Source organism: Haliaeetus leucocephalus, unplaced genomic scaffold, assembly GCF_000737465.1.
Source record: "Haliaeetus leucocephalus isolate CR32 unplaced genomic scaffold, Haliaeetus_leucocephalus-4.0 Scaffold751, whole genome shotgun sequence".
Lineage (NCBI taxonomy): Eukaryota > Metazoa > Chordata > Aves > Accipitriformes > Accipitridae > Haliaeetus > Haliaeetus leucocephalus.
This window is the reverse complement of record NW_010973187.1, coordinates 6,074,866-6,095,819: the sequence shown is the minus strand read 5'-3', so window position 1 is coordinate 6,095,819 and position 20,954 is coordinate 6,074,866. Positions and strand designations below refer to the sequence as shown.

Here is a 20,954-nt window from a genome sequence, read left to right as displayed (position 1 = left end):
TTTGAGAGCATTTCATCTAGCTTGATCATTGCTTTCTGACGAAAACCTGCTTTTATCTTCAAATGTATATAATTTTTTATTGCCTTCAAAAAAAGGCATTGTAGAAATCATCAGGTTTTTACTTTCTTCACTCTTTATTATTGCTTGTTATTTGTAATGGCCATTTTTATAGATAGTACTAGGAGTCAGGATTTTTGCCTAATTATTTTTTTGAGTTCCCAACTTGTAAAGGCTCAGAAATCCTAATTTTTAGAGGTTGGTAGAACAGTGTTATGAAAACTGGCATTTTAAAATGTGCTTTTTTTGTTAGGCATTCAAAATGTGAGATACTTGAAATTACTAGTTAAATCAAAATCTTGGCCAAGTTGTATAATGAAATACTAATATTTGGAACTTTCATTTTATTGTTTGTGCTTACAGAACTTCTGATAAGTGGAGTTCAAGGTAGCACCAAAACTGTCTGCGTTTGCCCAGACCTTAAAAAAAAAAAAAAAAAAGGTGGGGGGTGGGGTATACATTCCTTTTGGTCAGTGTTTCCTACAACTCTGTCATTAGCAAAATTGATGAAACTTGTGTTTATTGGACATCAGAAAGCAAAATCTGCTCAAGTAAAATGTATATTTTAATAGGAGATCTGAAGAATGACAGCGTGAGTTCTAATATTAAACACAACAGTGTCTTGTGATGCTTTTGAGAAATGATTCTCATCAAACACTGTTAGATGTATTGGTAGAGGATGTGCTGGCTTTGCGGGGGGGGGGGGGGTTTTTAGTTTTATTTTTTTCCTAAAGCAATGCTCTCTGTGAAACTTAGTTACAGCAGAGTTGCTATAGTAGTTAAAGATATAATTATTATTCTAGCTCCATTCTGAGGATTGCAAAAAAAAAAAAAAAGTAATAGAAGCCTTGAATTCTGCCACCTCTATATTGTCTTAAGCAGAGTTCTGTCCAGATGAAGGGATCTGCCTCTGTACAGCACTAGGACCTGAATTACGGATAGACAGAAAATCTAGCTTCTATGTGACCTAATGTTACCTTATTTTGAAATAGTGATTCTTGGATGTTGATTGTATGTTTTGATACAGTTTGTGACACTTGGAAAATTGGGTTAGAGGCTAATGGAGCTTTCCGGTTTTGTTTCATACATGTATTAGTTTTTTATATCTTTCTGGTCATTAGTGTTTCATTGTTTTTAAATACTATGCAAGTAAGTGAGTCAGAGCTATGTATTCTTTTTATGCTTATAGGCCAGTGATTTACTAGTAAATCACTATTTTTAGCAAGTTCTTAAATCCGAAGCAGGACTCTCTTCTTGTTTGTCAGGGTTGGTATGAATGCAAGCCTTTCTTCAGAAGTCTGTAATAATTGCAGTCATTGTAACATCCCCCTTTCCTGTGAGCTTCTGCTGAAATTGATCTCCATGTCAACATACACTGAACATGTTCTGAAGTACTTGGGGAAAAAAAAAAAAGTATTTACTTAAGTATTTACATATGCAAAAGATTGTGACTGAAACTTGATCGTGATTATTATTAAATCCATCAGACAAGAGAAGAACGGAAAATGGAAGCTATCCTGCAAGCTTTTGCCAGACTAGAAAAAAGAGAAAAAAGAAGAGAACAGGCTTTGGAAAGAATCAGCACAGCAAAAACTGAGGTTAAATCAGAATGCAAGGAAGCACAGATTCTCAATGACACTGAATTTATTCAGGTAGTTAACCTGGAACTTTATTTTAAAGCTGGCTTTTAACGTGGCACATTTTATCGATTTGGATGTCAAGCTGCACTTTAAGATGTATGAACATTTTTTTTCCCTCTGAACTGGAATATATTTGACCAAAATCCATATTGTTCTTTGACATTATATTATGTTAGCTCCTGATTCTTTTTTTCAAGAAAATATGTGTAGAATTTGTTTATGAGGAATTTCAGTTACATTAGTTTATGCAAATGTGCGAACACACACCGGCTGTATTATTCAGTCTCTCTTCAAAGTTCAGGATAGGAGGTGTTTACCTATGCTGACTTCAGCCACAGGAGGTGGCTTTTCTTAGGCACCCTCTATAACCAGTGGAGAACAACTTGCTACTTCAGTGGGTTATTCAGGAACAGATTATAATCCCTTCTTTTCTTTTAAAGGAAAGGAATTATTAAGGCGTAGTTTGTTCTCAGTTCTTGCAGATGATACTTAATATTTCATAGACAATTTTTTACTCTGTTGTTGCTGGATGCTAGTATGCTTCTTGACTTGCAAATACTCCTACAGATTCTCAGTTCAGGTTGTTTCCCTGGATAATTTTTGTTAGCATGCTGTTAAGTACCTTTTGTGACAATGCTAAACACTTAGTAAACTATACATTATAAAAAGAATATTGGACTGAAAGACATCATGATGTAAGCAGCTGATTTCTAGCTTATGTATGAATGAATGTGGCATGGCAGTTCTTACACAAATCTGGTGATCTGACCAGTGACTGGTGTGTGTAAATACACTGCCAATGATATAGCAGGTGCTTGGGAGGAAAATACAGGAAATCTTGTAGTTTGCCTTGAAGAAGGATAGAAATATTATCTCTGAAGTATTTTAGTTCTAACAACAAAAATGAGATAGAGGCTTTTTGGACCTGTAAAGGAAGGGGGAACTGACATTTTGTTGTAAGAAAGATACGTGTGTGGGGGATCTGTTTACTAGACTTTTCTTTTGTACCAGGAACCAGCAAAAGAAGAAACTGCCACCAAGCCTACCCCAGCTAAAGTTAATAGAGCTAAACAGAGAAAAAGCTTCTCACGGAGTAGAACTCACATTGGACAGCAACGTAGACGACACAGAACTGTCAGCATGTGTTCAGACATCCAGCCATCTTCTCCTGACGTGGAAGTAACTTCACAGCATAATGAAACTGAGAATGCTGCACTGGTAGCTGAGCCAGAAACAGAAACTGTTGTTACAGAAATGGTTACTGAAACAGAAGCTCCAGCACTTAATAAATGCCCTACTAAGTATCCTAAAACAAAGAAGGTATGTCTGTTAAGGGATGGGGAGAAGAGTATGGCCTTTAACTGAGTCTAAAAAAAAAAAAAATCATAGACTGCTGCATCAGTATGCAACTATGTAGAGAGTTTTTAAAAAATGTTGACTCATTTCTTTAAAAATCACCATTATATAGCCACACACTGGTAATAAATTAAGAGATTAAAAAAGGTATGTATAATATCCGTTGGTAGAAGTTATTTTGGATTTTAAGTGACTATCTTTCAGAACAATTTTGGAACAAATGTTTTCTCAGGGAAGTACTTTCTAAGTAGGCTGAAATAATAACCAAAACATAATTAAAGCTGTTAATTTAAAAGGAAAAAAAGGAAATAAAAGTTGCCTTTCCTTCCTGTGTTCATCATATGCTTTAGAAGGTATTTTAATGGTAGCAAACAGAATACCTGAAAGGAAATCATTAACTTCTAGTATTTTTGAGATGTCTGTTCTGAAGTGAATGGATTTAAGACTCAAAATTTATGTGCATGTTTGGAGGGGAGATGCTTTACTTCCTTTAGTACTTTGTTTTTAAATTTTTTATTGGACTCCATTGGAAAAGGCTTGAAGAAATGCCACAATGTTTAAAGACACTTGAAAAAAATCTTAAATCTGCAAGTGTGAGTAAATCAGTAAAATTTTCTGCTTTAAGATTCTACAGACTGCGTTAAAAAGTGACTTTTTTTCAGTGTGCTTTGCAAGTTCTGAAAATTTTATGTAGTGGAGGGGAAGGGGGAGGAAGTTAGAGGTTGAAACTTTTGTCAAGTTGAACAATAACAATTTCAAGGTGGTTTTATCTTAAACCCCCTATCATGGTTTAACCCCAGCCACCAACTAAGCACCATGCAGCTGCTCGCTCACTCCCCCGCCCCTCAGTGGGGTGGGAGAGAGAATCAGGGCAGGGGGAAGTAAAACTCGTGGCTTGAGATAAGAACAGTTTAATAGGACAGAAAGGAAGAAAATAATGATAATAATAACAACAATAATAAAATGACAATAATAATAAAAGAATTGGAATGTACAAAACAAGTGATGCACAGTGCAGTTGCTTGCCACTCGCTGACAGATACCCAGTTAGTTCCCAAGCAGTGATCCGCCCCAGCCTAAGTCCCCCCAGTTTATATACTGGACATGACATCACATGGTATGGAGTACCCTTTTGGCCAGTTTGGGTCAGCTGCCCTGGCTGTGTCCCCTCCCAACTTCTTGTGCCCCTCCAGCCTTGTTGGCTGGGCATGAGAAGCTGAAAAATCCTTGACTTTAGTCTAAACATTACTTAGCAACACATACTTAACTCAAAAACATAGTACTATAGCAGCTACTAAGAAGACAATTAACTTTTATCCCAGCTGAAACCAGGACACCCCTCCAGCCTTCTTGCTGGCTGGACATGAGAAGCTGAAAAATCCTTGACTTAGTATAAACACTGCTTAGCAATAACTGAAAATATAAGTGTGTTATCAACAGTCTTCTCATACTAAATCCAAAACATAACACTATACCAGCTACTTGTCGTGGTTTAAATCCAGCCAGCAACTAAGCATCATGCAGCCGCTCACTCAATTCCCCCCCACGCAGTGGGATGGGGGAGGGAATCGGAGAAAAAAAGTAAAACTCATGGGTTGAGATAAGAACAATTTAATAGAACAGAAAAGAAGAAACTAATAATGATAATAGTAACACTAATAAAATGACAATAGTAATAATAAAAGGATTGGAATATGCTAGTGATGCACATTGCAATTGCTCACCACCTGCTGACCGACACCCAGTTTGTCCCTGAGTGGTGAAATCCCCCCCACACCCACTCCCCCCAGTTTATATATACTAGATGTGATGTCACATGGTATGGAATACCCCTTTGGCCAGTTTGGGTCAGCTGTCCTGGCTGTGTCCCTTCCCAACTGCTTGTGCCCCTCCAGCCTTCTTGGTGGCTGGGCATGAGAAGCTGAAAAAATCCTTGACTTTAGACTAAACACTACTTAGCAACAACTGAAAACATCAGTGTATTATCAACATTCTTCTCATACCAAACTCAACATAGCACTGTACTAGCTACTAGGAAGACAATTAACTCTATCCAGCTGAAACCAGGGCAGTGCTAGAAAGAAAATTAACTCTGTCCCAGCCGAAACCAGGACATCCCCAAACATACTTAACTTCTTTTTTTTTTTCCCAAAAGGCACCAGAGTCGTCCTGAAAAACTGCTTATTGCATCACTATTAAATTCTTGTCAGAATCTGTCTTCCTTTTTTGCATGTTGTATAGCGAAAAGAAGGAAGATCTCCGAGAAGTCTGAATTTTACTGCACTTTTTTGCCATTTCGTAGTCTTAAGGATAAATGTCTGTGAAATGTCTCATGTTGTACCCAGCGTACCCTACATGAGGAGAAAGTCCTGCTTTAAAAACAAATTGATAAATATAAATAGGTTTGTAAAAGACAAGCAGTTTAAAAGTAAATCTATTATTATAATCTATGTTAAAGCCTTAATATCATATTAATAATATTTAATGTGTTAATTTGGATGTCTTTAACTTTGTTGAACCATTGTAAAATTCAGGAGGTTAGTTTATCTGTTAATAGAAACTAAAATCTACTGGCACGTTTTTCAAAAACACTGAACTAGCTAGGAAAGAATACCCTTCTTTGACAAGTGTGCCTTAGTAAAGGTGTTGTAATTTAATAAACTACAATATTGAAGAATGTTCAAGGCGTCTGCCTGACACGTTGACAGAAGTCCAGTCCTGACAGTATGGAAATCTGATGAGGAATTTACTTAATTTTGTTCTATTAATGTTACACTGTTTCCCCTCAGTTTAGGAGCTCAGGCACAAGTTTAAAATTTGTCTTGAAATTCTGTTCGTAAATTCACATAATAAGTACCAGGTTATCTGGGCACTTTTATAGCACGTTCAGTGAGAATTAAATAAAAAAGAACTAAATGTTAGTTACAAAAGAAAACCCAACCCCAAAAAGCAAAACCCCCAAAACTTTGTTACATAGAGCAAATCTATACTGATTCCTTCTGCTGTCCCCATTTTTTCACTAAAACTGTCCTCATTCTTGCCCTGTGTATTCTTAAACTTGCAGCCTGGAAACTAGCTGTTTTCTGGTTTGTGTAACAGTTGACTAGGTGGATAATTAGACTAAAAAAATTCTAAAAGCCACTGATAAAAACACTCATAAAACACTAATTTTTTTCTCTCTCTCTGTTTAGCACTTGGTCAGTGAATGGTTAAGTGAAAAGAGTGATAAAACAGGGAAGCCTACAGACAGTCTATCAGAAAGGCCTCTACGCATAACTACTGACCCTGAAGTTCTGGCTACTCAACTGAATTCTTTACCAGGTCTCACTTACAGTCCACATGTATATTCAACTCCAAAGCACTATATTCGTTTTACTTCACCATTCCTTTCAGAAAAGAGGAGGAAAAAAGAACCTGTGGAAAACATTACTGGCTCTTGTAAGAAGGTAATGCTTCCCTTCATTATGGTTCCCCATACTGTATTAATTAAAAATAAGTCTTTATTTGCTAGCATGAATTCAGGCAGAAAAAAGCTGCTTGGCAAACCAGTTGTCATGTGTAACATGTTTTGAAACGTTTATCATTAAACTGTGAAGTCACTGATTTGAACTTGGTTTATTACAGCGATGGTTGAAGCAGGCTTTGGAAGAAGAAAATTCAACAATGATTGATAGATTTAATTCACCATCACAAGAAAGATCTAGAAGTCCAGCCATCAATGGTGAAAATAAAAGTCCTTTATTACTGAATGACAGCTGTTCCTTAACAGGTGAAGCTTTTACTAATAACAGTACAGAAGAGCAACGTCGAAGTAGTTTAAATGTGGAGGACCATGTTTTTTAAGTGATCAGTTAATGAAAATTCCAGGGGTATTTCCACTGTTTCCTGGTACTTTCTTCGAAAGAAATGCCTAGTTGCATAGAGGTTGGGATTTTTTTCCCCCTTTAATGTATAATTGATACTAGATAAGTAACCACTATATCTCATAGAGTTTAACAGTCAACAAAAGACTAATGTTTTTGACTATTAGTATTAAGAGGTTAGATTATAAATTTTTCCATGCTGTTCTATATATTCAGAACTCCTTTTAAATTCAGTGGGCCTCTGTTGCACACAGGGGAAAAGCTGTGTAATCTTGTAGGCATAATACAAAATGGGAACATACTAAAAACTAAACACACTTCCATAAGGATATGTTGCGTATCAGATGATTCGTGTGTACAGTCCTGAACTTGGAATTTCCACTTTAGCTGAACAGTCTTAAAATTGCATAGAAGTTGACTTTCCGTTTTCTGGAAACACAGATAGTTCTTCCCATCATGGGAGCACACAAATTTCAGTTACTGATGCATCTGTAGGCTGTTAAGAGTTCATTTTTTGGAAAGCCTGCCCTTAAGAGATTTTTGTAATCTTACTGATTTTTTTAATGTGGAGTTCATAATTTCATTACATCAAGTACTTAAACAACTGTAAGTAATTACTATATCTAGATCTTATAGCTTTTTTCTAATTTTAACAAACAGATCTAACCACACCACTAAAAAAACGAAGACTGTATCAGCTGTTGGAGTCTGCATTCTCAGAAACCTCTACACCTACTCCTTCTCCGTATGCCACACCAACTCATGCTGACATCACTGCCTCCGAGCCATCATTGTTTGCTACTCCTCCTAGGGTAAAAACAGAAGATGAAGCTTGTAGAAATGGTTACAAACCCATATATTCGCCAGTTACTCCTGTAACTCCATGTATACATGGAAATACCATGCACTTTGAGGTGAGATTTACAGTGAATTTCAGCGTGTTCAGAGGATGTGTTTAGACATTCTGGTGTAAATCGGTATTTGTACTCCTGCTACAAGGGGGTGTTTTATATTTCTTCAGGCTAAAAAAGAAATTGACTTGCAATTTCTTCTCCTTTATTTAGAATATTTCCTCACCTGACAGTTCCCCAGAAGTAAAAAGGCGAGCTTACAGTCAAGAGGTAAGGATATTTGCCAAAAACTGCAAATGGTATCTTGATTTCACCTGTATGGCTGCACGGTTCTTAGTAAAGGCTTTTCACCTGCCATTGCAAGTTTACTGGAATGTAAAGGGTAACTTCCCTACAGGTTTTATTTGCTTATTACTGTATATCTCTACTTTACCTATTTCATTTTCCACTTTAAACTGATTTCTCTCTCCTCTTCTTCTGTATCACTTAAAAATCCTTCCTGATGGCTGTCATGAAAAGGAGTAACTACTGCAATTTATAGATAAGACCAGAAAAAAACAACGCTTGTGCTTTTCAGGCTGTAGTTAGATTTAAATTAACATTTCTCATTGTTACCAGCATCTCTTAATTGTTTCTGTTGAGCCTAATTATGCTCAGAGTGAGAGAGCGGAGCAGAAGGGCAATAAATGGGTTTGGGTGGATTAGGTTGGGAGCAGCAGGTGCCATTGGATCATGCTGGCTGCTCCCTGCTGGGGGGATGAAGTGTCCGGCTGTGGGCTGAGGCAGCGGTTGGGCTGCTGGTGGGCAACCTGGCTCTGAAATGCAAGAACTTCCACAGGGACCCTCTGCCCTGCACCGGGCAGTGAGGAAATGTTCCACAGTGAGGTGGGGCTCGAATTCCGCTGGTAACTACACAGTTTGCACGAAGGTGTTGAACTGTAAACTGACTGGCACCTAAAAGGAATCGGTAGAAATAAGTAACAATAAAAAGACTTAGTGGGTTGTACTTACTAATGGAGACTTTCACTTCTGGCAAGTCATGCAAATGAATGATCCAAATACTCTCCCCTGGGAGCTGAACACATACATGTGTATGTTTTTAGGTCAAAATCTTAACAAATGTTGAAACACACAAAATTTTTCATACAATCATAGCTGTCCACTGAATTTAACAGTTACTTCTAAACTATTGTAATTTAATAATTTAATGTTTACCTGACTCGAAAAGAGGGGTTTTACTTAGGAACTTTAGCTTTTTAATACAATATTTTAAAAAGGATTCATGAAAACCTTAAAACACATTGCTTTAGAAAAGCTACTTCCAGCCATGTATACATGCTAGGTTTTTCATGGTTAATACAGTTTTAAGACGTACAAAAGAAGTTTATATAACTTAAGAAATTTTTTTCTCCCCTCTACAGAATACTGGTTTTAATACTGTTTCAAAATTCGAAAGTGTCTCAGAAAAGCTCCCTCCCCCCCGCTTTTGTGTTGAATTGAAGCAAGTGCTTTGTAACTTCCTGGTCAGGGACTTGCTCTCATTGAAGCTCCTCCCCTTCCTCTGCCAGTCATAAATAAAACCGGTTATTTAAAGTTTATTTTGACTTCGGTTAATGTGCATTTTATTAAAATGCTTTTACCTAACACATAGCAATAGTAGAAATCAGTGTCTGGCTGTAGAACTGGTTCTTAAAAATAGATAAATTCATCATAGTGGAAGGCCTTTAATGCAGCTTAAAGGCACAACTGAATGTCAGAACAGTTGCAGTTTTGTTGGAGTGTGGAAAAAGAGTTGACATGCTTTTTCTTCATGCAGGGATATGACAGAGCATCGATTCTAGCACTGAATTCTTTCAGAAATTCCAACCTGACAGAAATGGGCCTGCAAGAAATAAAGACTATTGGATATTCCAGTCCAAGGAATAGGACTGATGTCACACGGCAGTGCACTGGAGAAATGGAATCTGTGTCAGACCTCCAGCTGGGACTCGAAGTAATTGAGCAAAGTGCACTGCATAAAAACCTGGAAGCCCCCACACATGATAGGACTGATTCAAACAGCCAATTAGAAACTGCTCATTGTGGACGGGGCACAATTTATTCTTCCTGGGTAAAAAGTCCCGACAGGACAGGTGTAAATTTCTCAATGAATTCTAATTTGAGGGACTTGACCCCTTCACATCAGTTGGAGGTAGGAGGTGGATTCAGAATAAGCGAGTCAAAGTGCCTGATTCAAGACGATGCTAGAGGCATGTTCATGGAAGCATCTGTTTTTTGTACTTCAGAAGATGGAATTGCATCTGGCTTTGGAAGGACTGTCAATAACGACAACTTGATGGATGGAAATTGCACACCCCAGAATCCTCCACAAAAGAAAAAGGTTATAATTTTAAGAATCATTTGGTCTGTCTTACATAGTCTGCTAATGATATTTCTATAACAGAAAGAACCATAATATAATAAAAAACAACTGATGGCTCATCTTCAGATACTACAATGTAGTAGAGATTATTCAGGGGAAATAATGAAGACCAAAGAGTAAAGCTGCATACACCCATTAGTGAATTTATTTTTTGAAGTAATAGATACAAATTCACTTTTAATTCATAGGAGTCTTAAATTAATTGCTCTATAAACAGTTGCTTTTCAGGTTTGAAAATGGTTGCTTATGCCACCAATTATTACAATATTCTGTTATACTACTAGCATAGAGCTAATATACTGTGAACATTTGTTATGAATTACTGTAAGAAATTGCACTAACAGATTTATGATACTGAGACTTTAAAATTCAGATTTTTATATACTTAAGGTATCTTGGTTTCACTGTTAGAACTAGACAGAAATCCTTAGTTCCAAGAAATCTTTTTCTTGGCTTAATTTCTTTCTTTATAAAACACTGTGTTTGAAAAACAAGCACAATCTAAATTTGCTACTCTCATGAAACAGTTTTTGTAGGTAAGTTGTGTGGTCATGGGCAACTTGAACCAGAATTGGAAGTTCTTCTGCATAACTGTCTTTGTGCTTTACTGTCAGGTTAGACTCCCTTTGCTCCTTGCAGAAAGGATGACAAACATGGAAGGCAGTAGTTTCCAATGCAACAGCTTGCCAGTTCTGTCTCATAGCAGACTAGTAATCTTTCTTGTTTGAAAGATGTGATTTATTTTCTTTATGGAAGTAATGATCAGGGCCGGGGGGAATATTCTGTGTATGTACATGCATGCACAATGGGGTTTTGGTTTTTTGGTCCCATTACACCCCCCTGTATGCGCCTCCTCCCATGTTCTTGGGGCATGCTGCTAGGGAGCGCTCATGATTCTTCCTTCAGAAGTTCTCCATCAGAATTGGATTTTTGTTTACTTTGCTTCAAACAGAGGCATAACTGAAGCAAGTTGGTAGGATCTCTGTTCTTACCTACTCCTGACCCTGAAAATTTTGTGGATCCCATGTGTGTTGCTGTAGCCCTGCTGTTTTGGCAAAGCCAAAAAAAACATAAGCCAAAATTTCTGTAGCTTCACATTCTTCTTTGTCTGAAGGTTAAATTAATTTCTTTTCAAATCCCAGCAACACTTAGTGCTTCAGTAACCCTCCCCCTTTCTGTTGACAAGGATTCTTCCAGGTTGTTACTGCTGAGGGCTTATGCTACACTAATCCCCAAATGAAAAAAGGTGTGGCTTCCTCCTGACCTCCCACCCAGGATTCCTGTCTAAAAGTCTCAGTTTGAAGAAACAGCCGAAGAAAATTGTATCTGTACCCCTGAAAGAATGGGATTTAGGCTTTCTAAATGCGATTTTTTAGGGGGTAGGGGGGGGGGGGGGCGAAAATCTCACCTAAGGAGAACGTGAGAATTCAGGAACTTTGTAGGAGAATAATAGAAGCCTTTCCCTAGGATCACATAAGATATGAATGTCCTTATGCAGTTGTTAAGGAGTTTTTTCCATATTTCAACATTTCTGTAAGCATTTGCTCCTCTACTTTTTGTCACCATTGTACAAGTTCATCCCATTTCAATACAGTCCTGTACATAGTGGCCACACTGCATAGATTTCATCCATTCTTAACATTTAAGATTTCTTTAAAGCAATATTCTTCAAGGGATCCCAGTCATGTGATGTGGAAATAACACAAATTCTTTTGAAAGCAAGTTCTTAACCTAAACTTTGTTTTATGAAAAATATTTTTAATTGTTCTTACCCTGACATATAGATGAGTCTTTAATGGATAGATCTGTTTGAAAGCAAACAAAAAAAACCCCAACCCCAGGACTGCAAACAAAGCAAGCTGCCCTGGTTTTTCACTCTGTGTAGAAATGGATGTCTGCTTTTACGGAGGACTAAGCCAGTTAAATGTGAATTTTTTTTCACTATTGCACTTTAGTTTCTTATTTTGGGTACTGTATGGTTCGGAGTAGGTTGTTGATAACTACAATAAAAAAGATTTAAAGACATTAAATGTTATTTCCACCAAACTATTGTCATTACTGAATAAAGTAGGTCTGAAGATCAGTACTTCAGCTTTCTGCTCCAAATCCTGAAGATACATAGTGAGAACACTTGAAAGTATATTTTTCTTACTGATGGTAACTTACTAAACATTTAAACTGTTTTCTGTTCTATGGAAGCTTCTGTGTAGTGATTATATTGAGTATATATTTTTATATATAAAGTAGCAAACCACGTTTCCCTTCATGTGTCATTGGTTTTGGTAATAAACTTTACTTGAAATTTAGCTTTAAAATATGTTCTTAATCAGTCTCTTAGAGTGCATTAAAGACAGAAATTGAAAATAAACTGGGAAAAGAATTAAAATTGGGAATTCTGTATGTTAAGAAAAATGTATTAAGAGCTTAGAGAATCCTTCAGTATATGCAGTAGAGTTGAAGCAGAAGCGTGGTTTTTCATGTGAGTCTGAGAGCAGGATGTGACAACTCAAAATTAGCTTTACTGTATCAGTGTAGTCTTACTAATACTGCAGTTCCAGGAGAAACTGTGAAGTCCCTTGCAGCTTCAACCAACAGTATGACTTGAGCAGTGAACCTTTTGCTGACCTGCACCATATTCTGCTTCTTCCCTGAGGAAAAAAGCATACTTCCTTCTCTTGGCAGAAGCTTTTTTTTTTTTTTAACATAATCATCCTCACAGTCATTAGTAGCTCAGTACTCTCTAAATTCACTGCAGATGTGGTGAAACATCTTCAATTAATCTATCCCCGTTTTCTTTTAGAACCAAGTAAATGGTATGTGTTACTGAAAAAATACATTTAATTGAAACTGTGAGAAAGGAAACAAGTAAACTTCCCTTCTAATGTTTCGTGTGGTATTTGTTTCTTTTTTTGTTCCATAGGTATCCTTACTAGAATACCGTAAGAGACAACGAGAAGCTAGAAAAAGTGGCTCAAAGACAGAAAACTTCCCCCTGGTTACTGTATCTCCTCATGCTGCTGGTGGAGGAAGTACAAGTAGTAACAATGGTGCTAATGATGGGTATAACAACAGTGAAAATGGGGAGCAAACTGATAACGCTGCAGGCCTGCCTTTACCACTGCCAACTACTGTTTATAATGCAGCTCCAGAAGACATTGGCAACAACTGTGCAATTAAGGAATCTTCTTCCAGTGAGAAGAATGAACCTGAAGTTCAGTGGTAAGCCACAAAACTAGAGGACTAAAGTGCTGAAGAATTATTTACTTAATTCTAAGTCTTTTCTATTTGAAATCTGGTTTTCATTGATAAGGGTGCAGTTGCAGATTACTGATTGGAAGCCCTTCTTTCAGAATAGTGAAGAGCTGTTTTACCACTTTCCTCAGAAATATAGCACATACCTCATAAAGATTAGAATATTTATCTGTAAGATACTGGTTAATTTATTTTCATTCTGCTTTGCTTTTTTATTTTCTAAGAGCAAACCAGGTTTTGGTTTGAGCAGAACAAGTTGTCAAGTTCTGTAGATTATAAAAGTGTGTAGGTAAAGCACAGTTGTAAATCTGTAGAAAATAGCATTGTTGAGTAGGTGTGCTCCCTCCACCATTGCACAGGTTGGGCTGTGTGTGTTTGCCAAGGTGTGTGGAGGAGAGAGCAGCAGTACAATGGAGAGGATGCTGTAATGGCTGTGAGAGATTTGAGTCTGATTCTCAGCATGGCCTTGGGTCTGCACTCATGTCCTTGTAGCAGCCCACTGCTTTGTCTGTGGGTGGAAGAGAGTATTTTCCATCTTAAATCTCAAAACCTTTTCAAAAGTACTGTAGGGAAGAAGTGTGGAACAGAATAATCTGTATTGATCAGCAAAAGCTTCTAGAAGGCTTTAGGAAAGTCTATTTTTCCGTGATCTGGCTGGAATGTGTTTGTGGTGTTTGCTGTTGCTTAAGTGCAGTTTGCAGGGCTGCATGCAGTCTCCCTTAACAGTTCCTTCTGCTCAGGTAGAGAGCACGTGGTGATACTTGCATCGTTGTTTATGATCATTAAATGGTTCCCCTGTGTGCAGACCATATGCTCTGTTAGATGCCATGCCAGATACTCCCAACAACCAAAAATCCTCGGGGGGATGAGATAGAATGACTTCAGTCTATAAATGTTGCATAACGTTTTCCACTGCAGTTTTGGTAGCCTTCCGGTAGATGGTCAACTGTGGTGATGCTGTCTCCAAAACATTACTAGCACAAAATAAACCCGGCAGCTGTGTTTTATGCTGTAGTGAAGGCCTAATAATGTTGGGGATGAACATGGGCTGAGGAGTTGAACATCCTTCTGCTCAGATGCCCCAGCTGTTCTAGAATAGAAGGATTTTGTAGAGCCAATTGAAGGGAGAATATAAGTGCAGTCTTCAAAGTTTCACTGAAAAGGGGCTGTAAGTTCACTGTACAGAAACCAGTTATTATATTGTAAGCCAAGAATGTGGAGACAGGCTAAACAGGGAAGAATTTATTAGTTAGTTTTTGCAGTAATCCTGGAGACAGTACCAAAATTTCTTTTAATACAACAGTATTGTAGAATAATACTGTATATTCTTGCCTGAATGAAAAATTGAGTTTTGTACAGTGCTGTCACTTATGTTCTTCTTGATCAGGTTGTGATTATCAGATGTAATTGATTATAAGAGAGAAGATACGACTGTGGCTTCATACCCACTATCTGGCAAGTTAAATGTAGAAGCTTAAACAGAGAGTTGTAGTTGTGCAGTACTTAAAACTATGGATCCACTATGAAAGAGCAAATTCTTAAAAAAAAAAAAAAAAAAAAAGGCTATTGCCAGCTTTGGAAGATAACAGTTTTCTACAGATGGAGAATATGAAGCAGCACCTGCAGCCTTTATTTTTTGAAGTGTAGTTTTTTGGCTTTTCAGCTGTTTAGAAAAAGAAAAAAAAAACCCACAGAACTACAGATGTTTCTACATTAAGAGGAATTGTTAGTTCTTGTAATATAACAAGGTTGCAGGAAATTGGTATATTTAAAGTGAGAGAAAATAGATACAAAATACTTAACAAGTCACATTCCTTATGTGCAACCAGTTATTTGGCTCTTGCATGCACGGTAAAAGTTCTGTGACCCAGTATTTGCATATACATTGTCCTAAATTTGGGGGGGTACGCCCTCTTAAATTTAAAATGTGCTTCTCTCATGCAGGACTGCATCAACCTCTGTGGAACAAGTGAGAGAACGAAGTTATCAGAGAGCTTTACTTCTCAGTGATCATAGGAAAGACAAGGACAGTGGTGAGTTGATTTATCATGTTGAAGGTAGATAAATCTAACCAGTTCCCCCATGGTAGTCCATAATTATTCTAATATTATGTTTGGGTCTGCTTCATCTGTAGGGGGAGAATCACCTTGTAGCCCATGCTCACCGTCTCATGTTCAGTCTCCACCTTCATCTCATTCAAATCTCATTTCCCAGTTGCAGCTTAAGGTCCCTTTCACTGAATTTATGGAAGGTCAGTAAGCAGATGACCTTGTATGACACTTGACGTATTGAATAGTCTCTTACAACAACTTTAATAGCTCTTCTAAAGTCAAATATAAAGTGCTTAGCAATCTTTGCAAAAGACTTGATTTTCCCACTTTTATATTTGTTTCTGCTTTATGTTTGTAGAACCTGATCCTGAAAATCCAGAGCCTACTTCTGAATGTCCGTCCCCAGATCCTTCACAAAAGACTTGCAAGAGTCCGTCAAAAGCAAGCAAGGTAATGCACAGTGTAGGCAGGTGCCTATGTGTTTGCACGCGTGTGTCTTGTATAATATGCATATGAATATATACATACATCTCTGATTCATCTTAAAAAAAAAGTTAATCTCATGATTTACTACTTAGGTTACATACATACATGTTCATCTATCTGTGTAATAATTCAACATAAGTAAACATTTGTAAGAATATTTGTGGTAGTCCATACACACAAAAAAGTTGGTTTATGTTCTCTCAGTAGCTGTACCTATTTATATATTATCTCACATTCTCTAGACACAGAAGAGATTGTATCAGTGGATTCAGTATCACTGCAGTTCTGCAGGGTGAATACTGAAGAACTGGCATGCCAGGGTTTGGCACTGTTTGTCAGTAGAGGCACTGATACAGAGAAGGACGTTGAACAGCTGCCTGTACAGTATTAAATGAAGTAATTCAGGGTGGAATGTTTAGTCTGCTGGCACTATGCCAGTTTTAAAAAGTTAAATCACTCCGAAAACGGCTTTATTTTTGTAAATGGTCTGTCTGAAATTTTATTTCTTTTGGACTCAGAAATCTAAAACTTCAACAAATAACAGATTCTGACCAACCTGATGGATCATATTTCTGTTACTACTTTAAAATACACTTGCTCATCTTTGACTTTGAAGAGTGATTGATAAATACTTGCTAAAAATAGCGTCTTCCTAAGTTTAAGCTTTCTGTTGTTGCTGTTTTTCTTATACCAAATATATATCCTGTGACTCAACACTTTTTTTCACCATCAGGGGAGAGAACAATATTCTGAGAAGTTCTGTTCATTCTAACGCACGCATAGTCAAGTATTTTGAACATTTCGCACTGACTGACTATCTTTTCATTCTAGCCCTCTTCACCGAGTCCTGTAGCTTCAACGCAGTTGCTTGGGAAAACACCCACAAAACCAGATTCGCACTGGGAAACTGCAGCTAGTGCACCTGAGGCCGAATGTGCGAATCATCCAAAATCTGAGCTGCAACAGAAACAGCTGACAAACAACATCCAAGCACTTTCAAAAAATCATCCATCTCAATCGCATTTGCGCAGTTCTGCTGAGCAACTTTCACAGAAGTTGCCTTCCGCACCTTTGAAGCTGCATTGCCCCCCTTCGCCTCATGTAGAAAATCCTCCCAAGTCCTCCACGCCTCACGCACCTGTGCAGCACGGTTACCTTTCACCAAAGCCTCACTCGCAGCAGCTGGGATCACCATACAGACCTCATCATCCACAGTCACCTCAAGTTGGAACGCCCCAGAGGGAAACGCACCGAAACTTCTATCCAGCAGCACCGACCCTTCAGCCTGGTAATCAGCAGCAGGCCAGCGGACCCCTGTTCACTCAGACAACTTCAGGACAATCTTCAGCTTCTTACAGCCAGTTTAACCAACAAAATTTGAACACCAATGCACCACCTCCCCCGCCCCCCCCACCCCCTTCTTCTACTTACTATCAAAGCCAGCAGCCCTCTGGAAACTTTCAGAGTTACAGTCAGCTGAAGGGCAGCATACCCCAACAGACTGTGTTTTCATCTGGACCAAACCAAGCACTTCCTGGCACCGCGGGTCAGCCAACGGTGCCGGGACACCACGTAACTGCAGGGCATTTTTTGCCGTCTCAGAACCCCAGTATTCATCACCAGGCGTCGGCGTCTGCTGCTCCACCTCCTCCTCCCCCACCACCTGCTCCGGGACCTCACCTTGTACAGCAGCAAAGTACTCATCAGCAGCACTCTGTAGCACACGTCGTCGGTCCGGTTCACGCCGTGGCGGTAGCTCCTGGATCGCACATTCATTCTCAAGCTGCTGGTCACCATTTGCCACCGCCGCCTCCACCACCGGGTCCTCTCCCGCACCACCAACCTCCCCATCCTTCGACTGGACACCAAGGTTTGCAAGCACAACACCAGCATGTTGTAAACTCGGCACCTCCCCCGCCTCCACCCCCACCCACCAACGTTATCGGCTCGGGCCATCACCCAGCATCAGCACAAGGGTTACACCACCCCTCTCATCAAGGACCTCCCCATTTTCCTTCGAACGCTCACACGAGCGTGTCCTCCTATTCCCCACAAGCCCCGCATCACACGACGCTAGGACCTGGACCTCAACATCAGCCTGCTGGAACAGGACCTCATTGCCCACTCCCTGGTCAGGGTCCTCACATCCAACCTCAAGGACCAAACAGTATCGCAACACCCACCGCCTCGGGGTTCTGCCCTCACCCTGGCTCTGTCACCCTTCCCCACGGAGTGCAAGGGCCACAGCAGGCGTCGCCGGTGCCTGGACAGATCCCCATTCACAGAGCACAGGTGCCGCCCACTTTTCAGAACAACTACCATGGTTCAGGGTGGCATTAAAATGGATCCCTTTAATTCTAAACATTTTTAAAATGTTCTGTAATATAAACTGTGTATATTTCATATGTACCTGTTCAAGGTACTTTTTAAAGCTTGTACATGATACTTTGTATAAAAGCGAACACCAGTGCTCTTTCATTGTATTCTTTCCATTTTTTTGCTTTTTAAAATTCCTGAAAATGTGCTGTTAAGCCAGTATTAGGTATTTCTTTTTATTTGTAAGTGAACATTCCAGCTGTTATTTCTGGCAGTAGGTTTGATGCTGCATAATCTTTAAAATTTTATTGTTGCAGTTAAATTCATTTAGTGAATGTTTTCTATATTACTTTTATACATATGTAATTAAGTAAGTACACAGGCTAAGTGATGGCACTAACAATTTTTTTTTTCCATTTTCTTCTGTCAACAGTTCTTTGTGTGCATAGAGATAGAAAACAATGCAATACAAATTTTTATAGTTTTGGTGTGGACATGGCATTTTGTTTCATCAGTTATTTGCAGAAATTGTAATTTAATGTATAGACTGTTTCTAATGTCTCTGACGAGTGCTGTAAATACTGTATTTCTTTTGCTTGTAAAATTGCTTAAAGCTTCTTTCATTTGATATAGTATTGTATATAATAAGTCTCTTTTGCAAAAAAAAAGTGTGATCTTTGTGAAAGTAGTACAGTATATGATCTTTAATTTTTTTTTTTAATATACTGTCACATTGCAGCACTGGTTGGGCATTTTAATTCATGTTAATAAATCACAATTATGTCAGTTTTAACTACTTGTCCTGAAAGGGTGGTATGTCTTCAGGGAAGTGGCCTCGAGCATGTAAAACAAACACCCTGCCCCTGTCTGCTTGAGGCTGTTCACATCCCTGCAGGTTCCAGCTGTGGGTCCCCTGCTGCAGCACAGAGATGTGGAACTGGCTGGGGGGGGGGCGGGGGTGTTTCCCTGCTGGGTCTAGAGGTGAGGAAAGATCACTCCAAGGAGAGCAGGATCTTGCGTCAGTTTACGGATAGGTTAACGGGGTAGTGATGCGTTACGCAGTACTACCCTACCAGCACTGCTGTGTGCCAAAGCTGTTACCGGACCTGTTATTCTGACCCCTGTTACAGACCACCTACCCACCTGCACGCTGTAGCACATTCCCCCTTTTCCCCCTCTAGCAGATCTGCAAGCCCTCTGCAGGGCCTGGGGACCAAAGCCTTGTCATGCTTTCCAGAACATTTAAAATAAGCTAAACTATTTCTAATGCAGCCTTTCTCATCACTGCCCACCCTGCCCTGCAGCACTTCCCATTCGTCAAAGGTGACCCAAGTGAGTGGTGCTACAACAGGGTATGGAATGTTACCAATTGTGTAGAGCTTTTTTTTTTTTAAAAAAAGGAGGTAGTTTTTTCCTGCTGCTGAACAGCAGCAGCTGTAACAGTGCTGTGTTGCACACCTCAGTAGTACCTCATGTACCTCAGTAGTGACTGCTCTAAATTCTGCTCCCGAACAGGCCTGTCTGTGCCCCACGGCTCCACCTCAGAACTGGTGAAGAAAAGCAGTGTGCAAGGAAACCTGACATGGAAGAGGATGGGAAGCAGCTGTTCCTACTCACTGAGAAAAGGCGGTAATTCTAACAAACATGTAGAAAAAATTGGTACTACTTTAAATTCTAATTTGTCTCTAATTACTTAAAGATTTTATTAGAATAGTACTTTCCTGGACAGCTGCTGGCTTATGGAAAACACACCTTGTATGGAGTACACTAGGTTTTGCACTAGCAGAGTGGAACCATGGGCTTAGGCCATCAACAACAGCAAGAAAACCCAACCCATGCTATGTGACTGCTCAGACACCAATTTTGAAAAAACCTGCATCACCCTCTACAGCCCAAAGTTCAGATCTGGTTGTCGTGACCCCCTTCCATCCCTCCATGAAGTAGGTCATTGCATCAATTCAAGTACAAGAGAGCATAAAATACACGCTGTAGGGGGTGAGGTCTCGGAGCAGCATAAGGAGCTGAGACGCTGGGTCACACAACAGGACCAGTACTGTGCGAGGCTCCCCCCTTTCCCTTGTATCGCCACGGCCAAGCAACAGGTGCTGTACGGTTACTCACCTCGCTAGGTTTGCACTTGAACCAGCGTTTCGTTCAAGTGCTAGTCTCCTCTATGTACTCAAGAACAAGCTTCCAATTAGTTGAAGCAATTAGGCACTATGACTGATTAGGCCAGGTGTGAAGCCGAACATAATTTTTACCTCTAGCTCTGGAGTCCAGTGTGGCATCGTCCTTCTCACCAGCCTCGTCCATGGGGCCGTGAAAAGCTGTTCCCACGTGAGGTGCTCGGGGCCTGGAGGGTGAAGGCTGAAACCCAGCTGCTGGCAGGGCCTCGGCAGGTGAGTGAGTTTCTCCCGACCGGTGCATGTGTGTCACGCTCTGGTGGCTTTGCAGCTTCTTTTTGGAGGAATGGCTGCACCAGCCTATTGGGGATGGGGTAATCGCTTGTTTATAGTAGTTAAACACCTTGCACGAAATCCTCTTTTTTGGGGGGTTTGCCATGTTTCACCTAGCAACCACTTCCACACAGCCTCTCATGCCACATTACCCTTCAGGATGCTCCGATTTACACCAGGTGACATACTTTATAAATCAACACA

The 20,954-nt window shown here is 39.4% G+C and overlaps 1 protein-coding gene across 5 annotated transcripts in view; it reads left to right on the top strand.

Moving 5' to 3' along the window:
• Window positions 1–19,081, top strand: part of KMT2E (lysine (K)-specific methyltransferase 2E) — a 65,764-nt gene extending 46,683 nt beyond the window's left edge. For 4 of the 5 annotated variants that reach the window (XM_010580898.1, XM_010580899.1, XM_010580897.1 and 1 more), the window contains 12 exons: window positions 1,545–1,709; window positions 2,709–3,017; window positions 6,245–6,499; window positions 6,678–6,822; window positions 7,577–7,830; window positions 7,981–8,037; window positions 9,584–10,147; window positions 13,110–13,408; window positions 15,386–15,474; window positions 15,576–15,692; window positions 15,851–15,942; window positions 16,810–19,081. In XM_010580898.1, coding sequence (XP_010579200.1) covers window positions 1,545–1,709; window positions 2,709–3,017; window positions 6,245–6,499; window positions 6,678–6,822; window positions 7,577–7,830; window positions 7,981–8,037; window positions 9,584–10,147; window positions 13,110–13,408; window positions 15,386–15,474; window positions 15,576–15,692; window positions 15,851–15,942; window positions 16,810–18,318 — 3,855 coding nt within the window. In that variant the 3' untranslated portion in view covers window positions 18,319–19,081. The remainder of the gene's footprint in view (window positions 1–1,544; window positions 1,710–2,708; window positions 3,018–6,244; window positions 6,500–6,677; window positions 6,823–7,576; window positions 7,831–7,980; window positions 8,038–9,583; window positions 10,148–13,109; window positions 13,409–15,385; window positions 15,475–15,575; window positions 15,693–15,850; window positions 15,943–16,809) is intronic. The other variant, XM_010580901.1, reaches the window with a different exon arrangement.
• The last annotated feature ends 1,873 nt before the right edge of the window (window positions 19,082–20,954 follow it).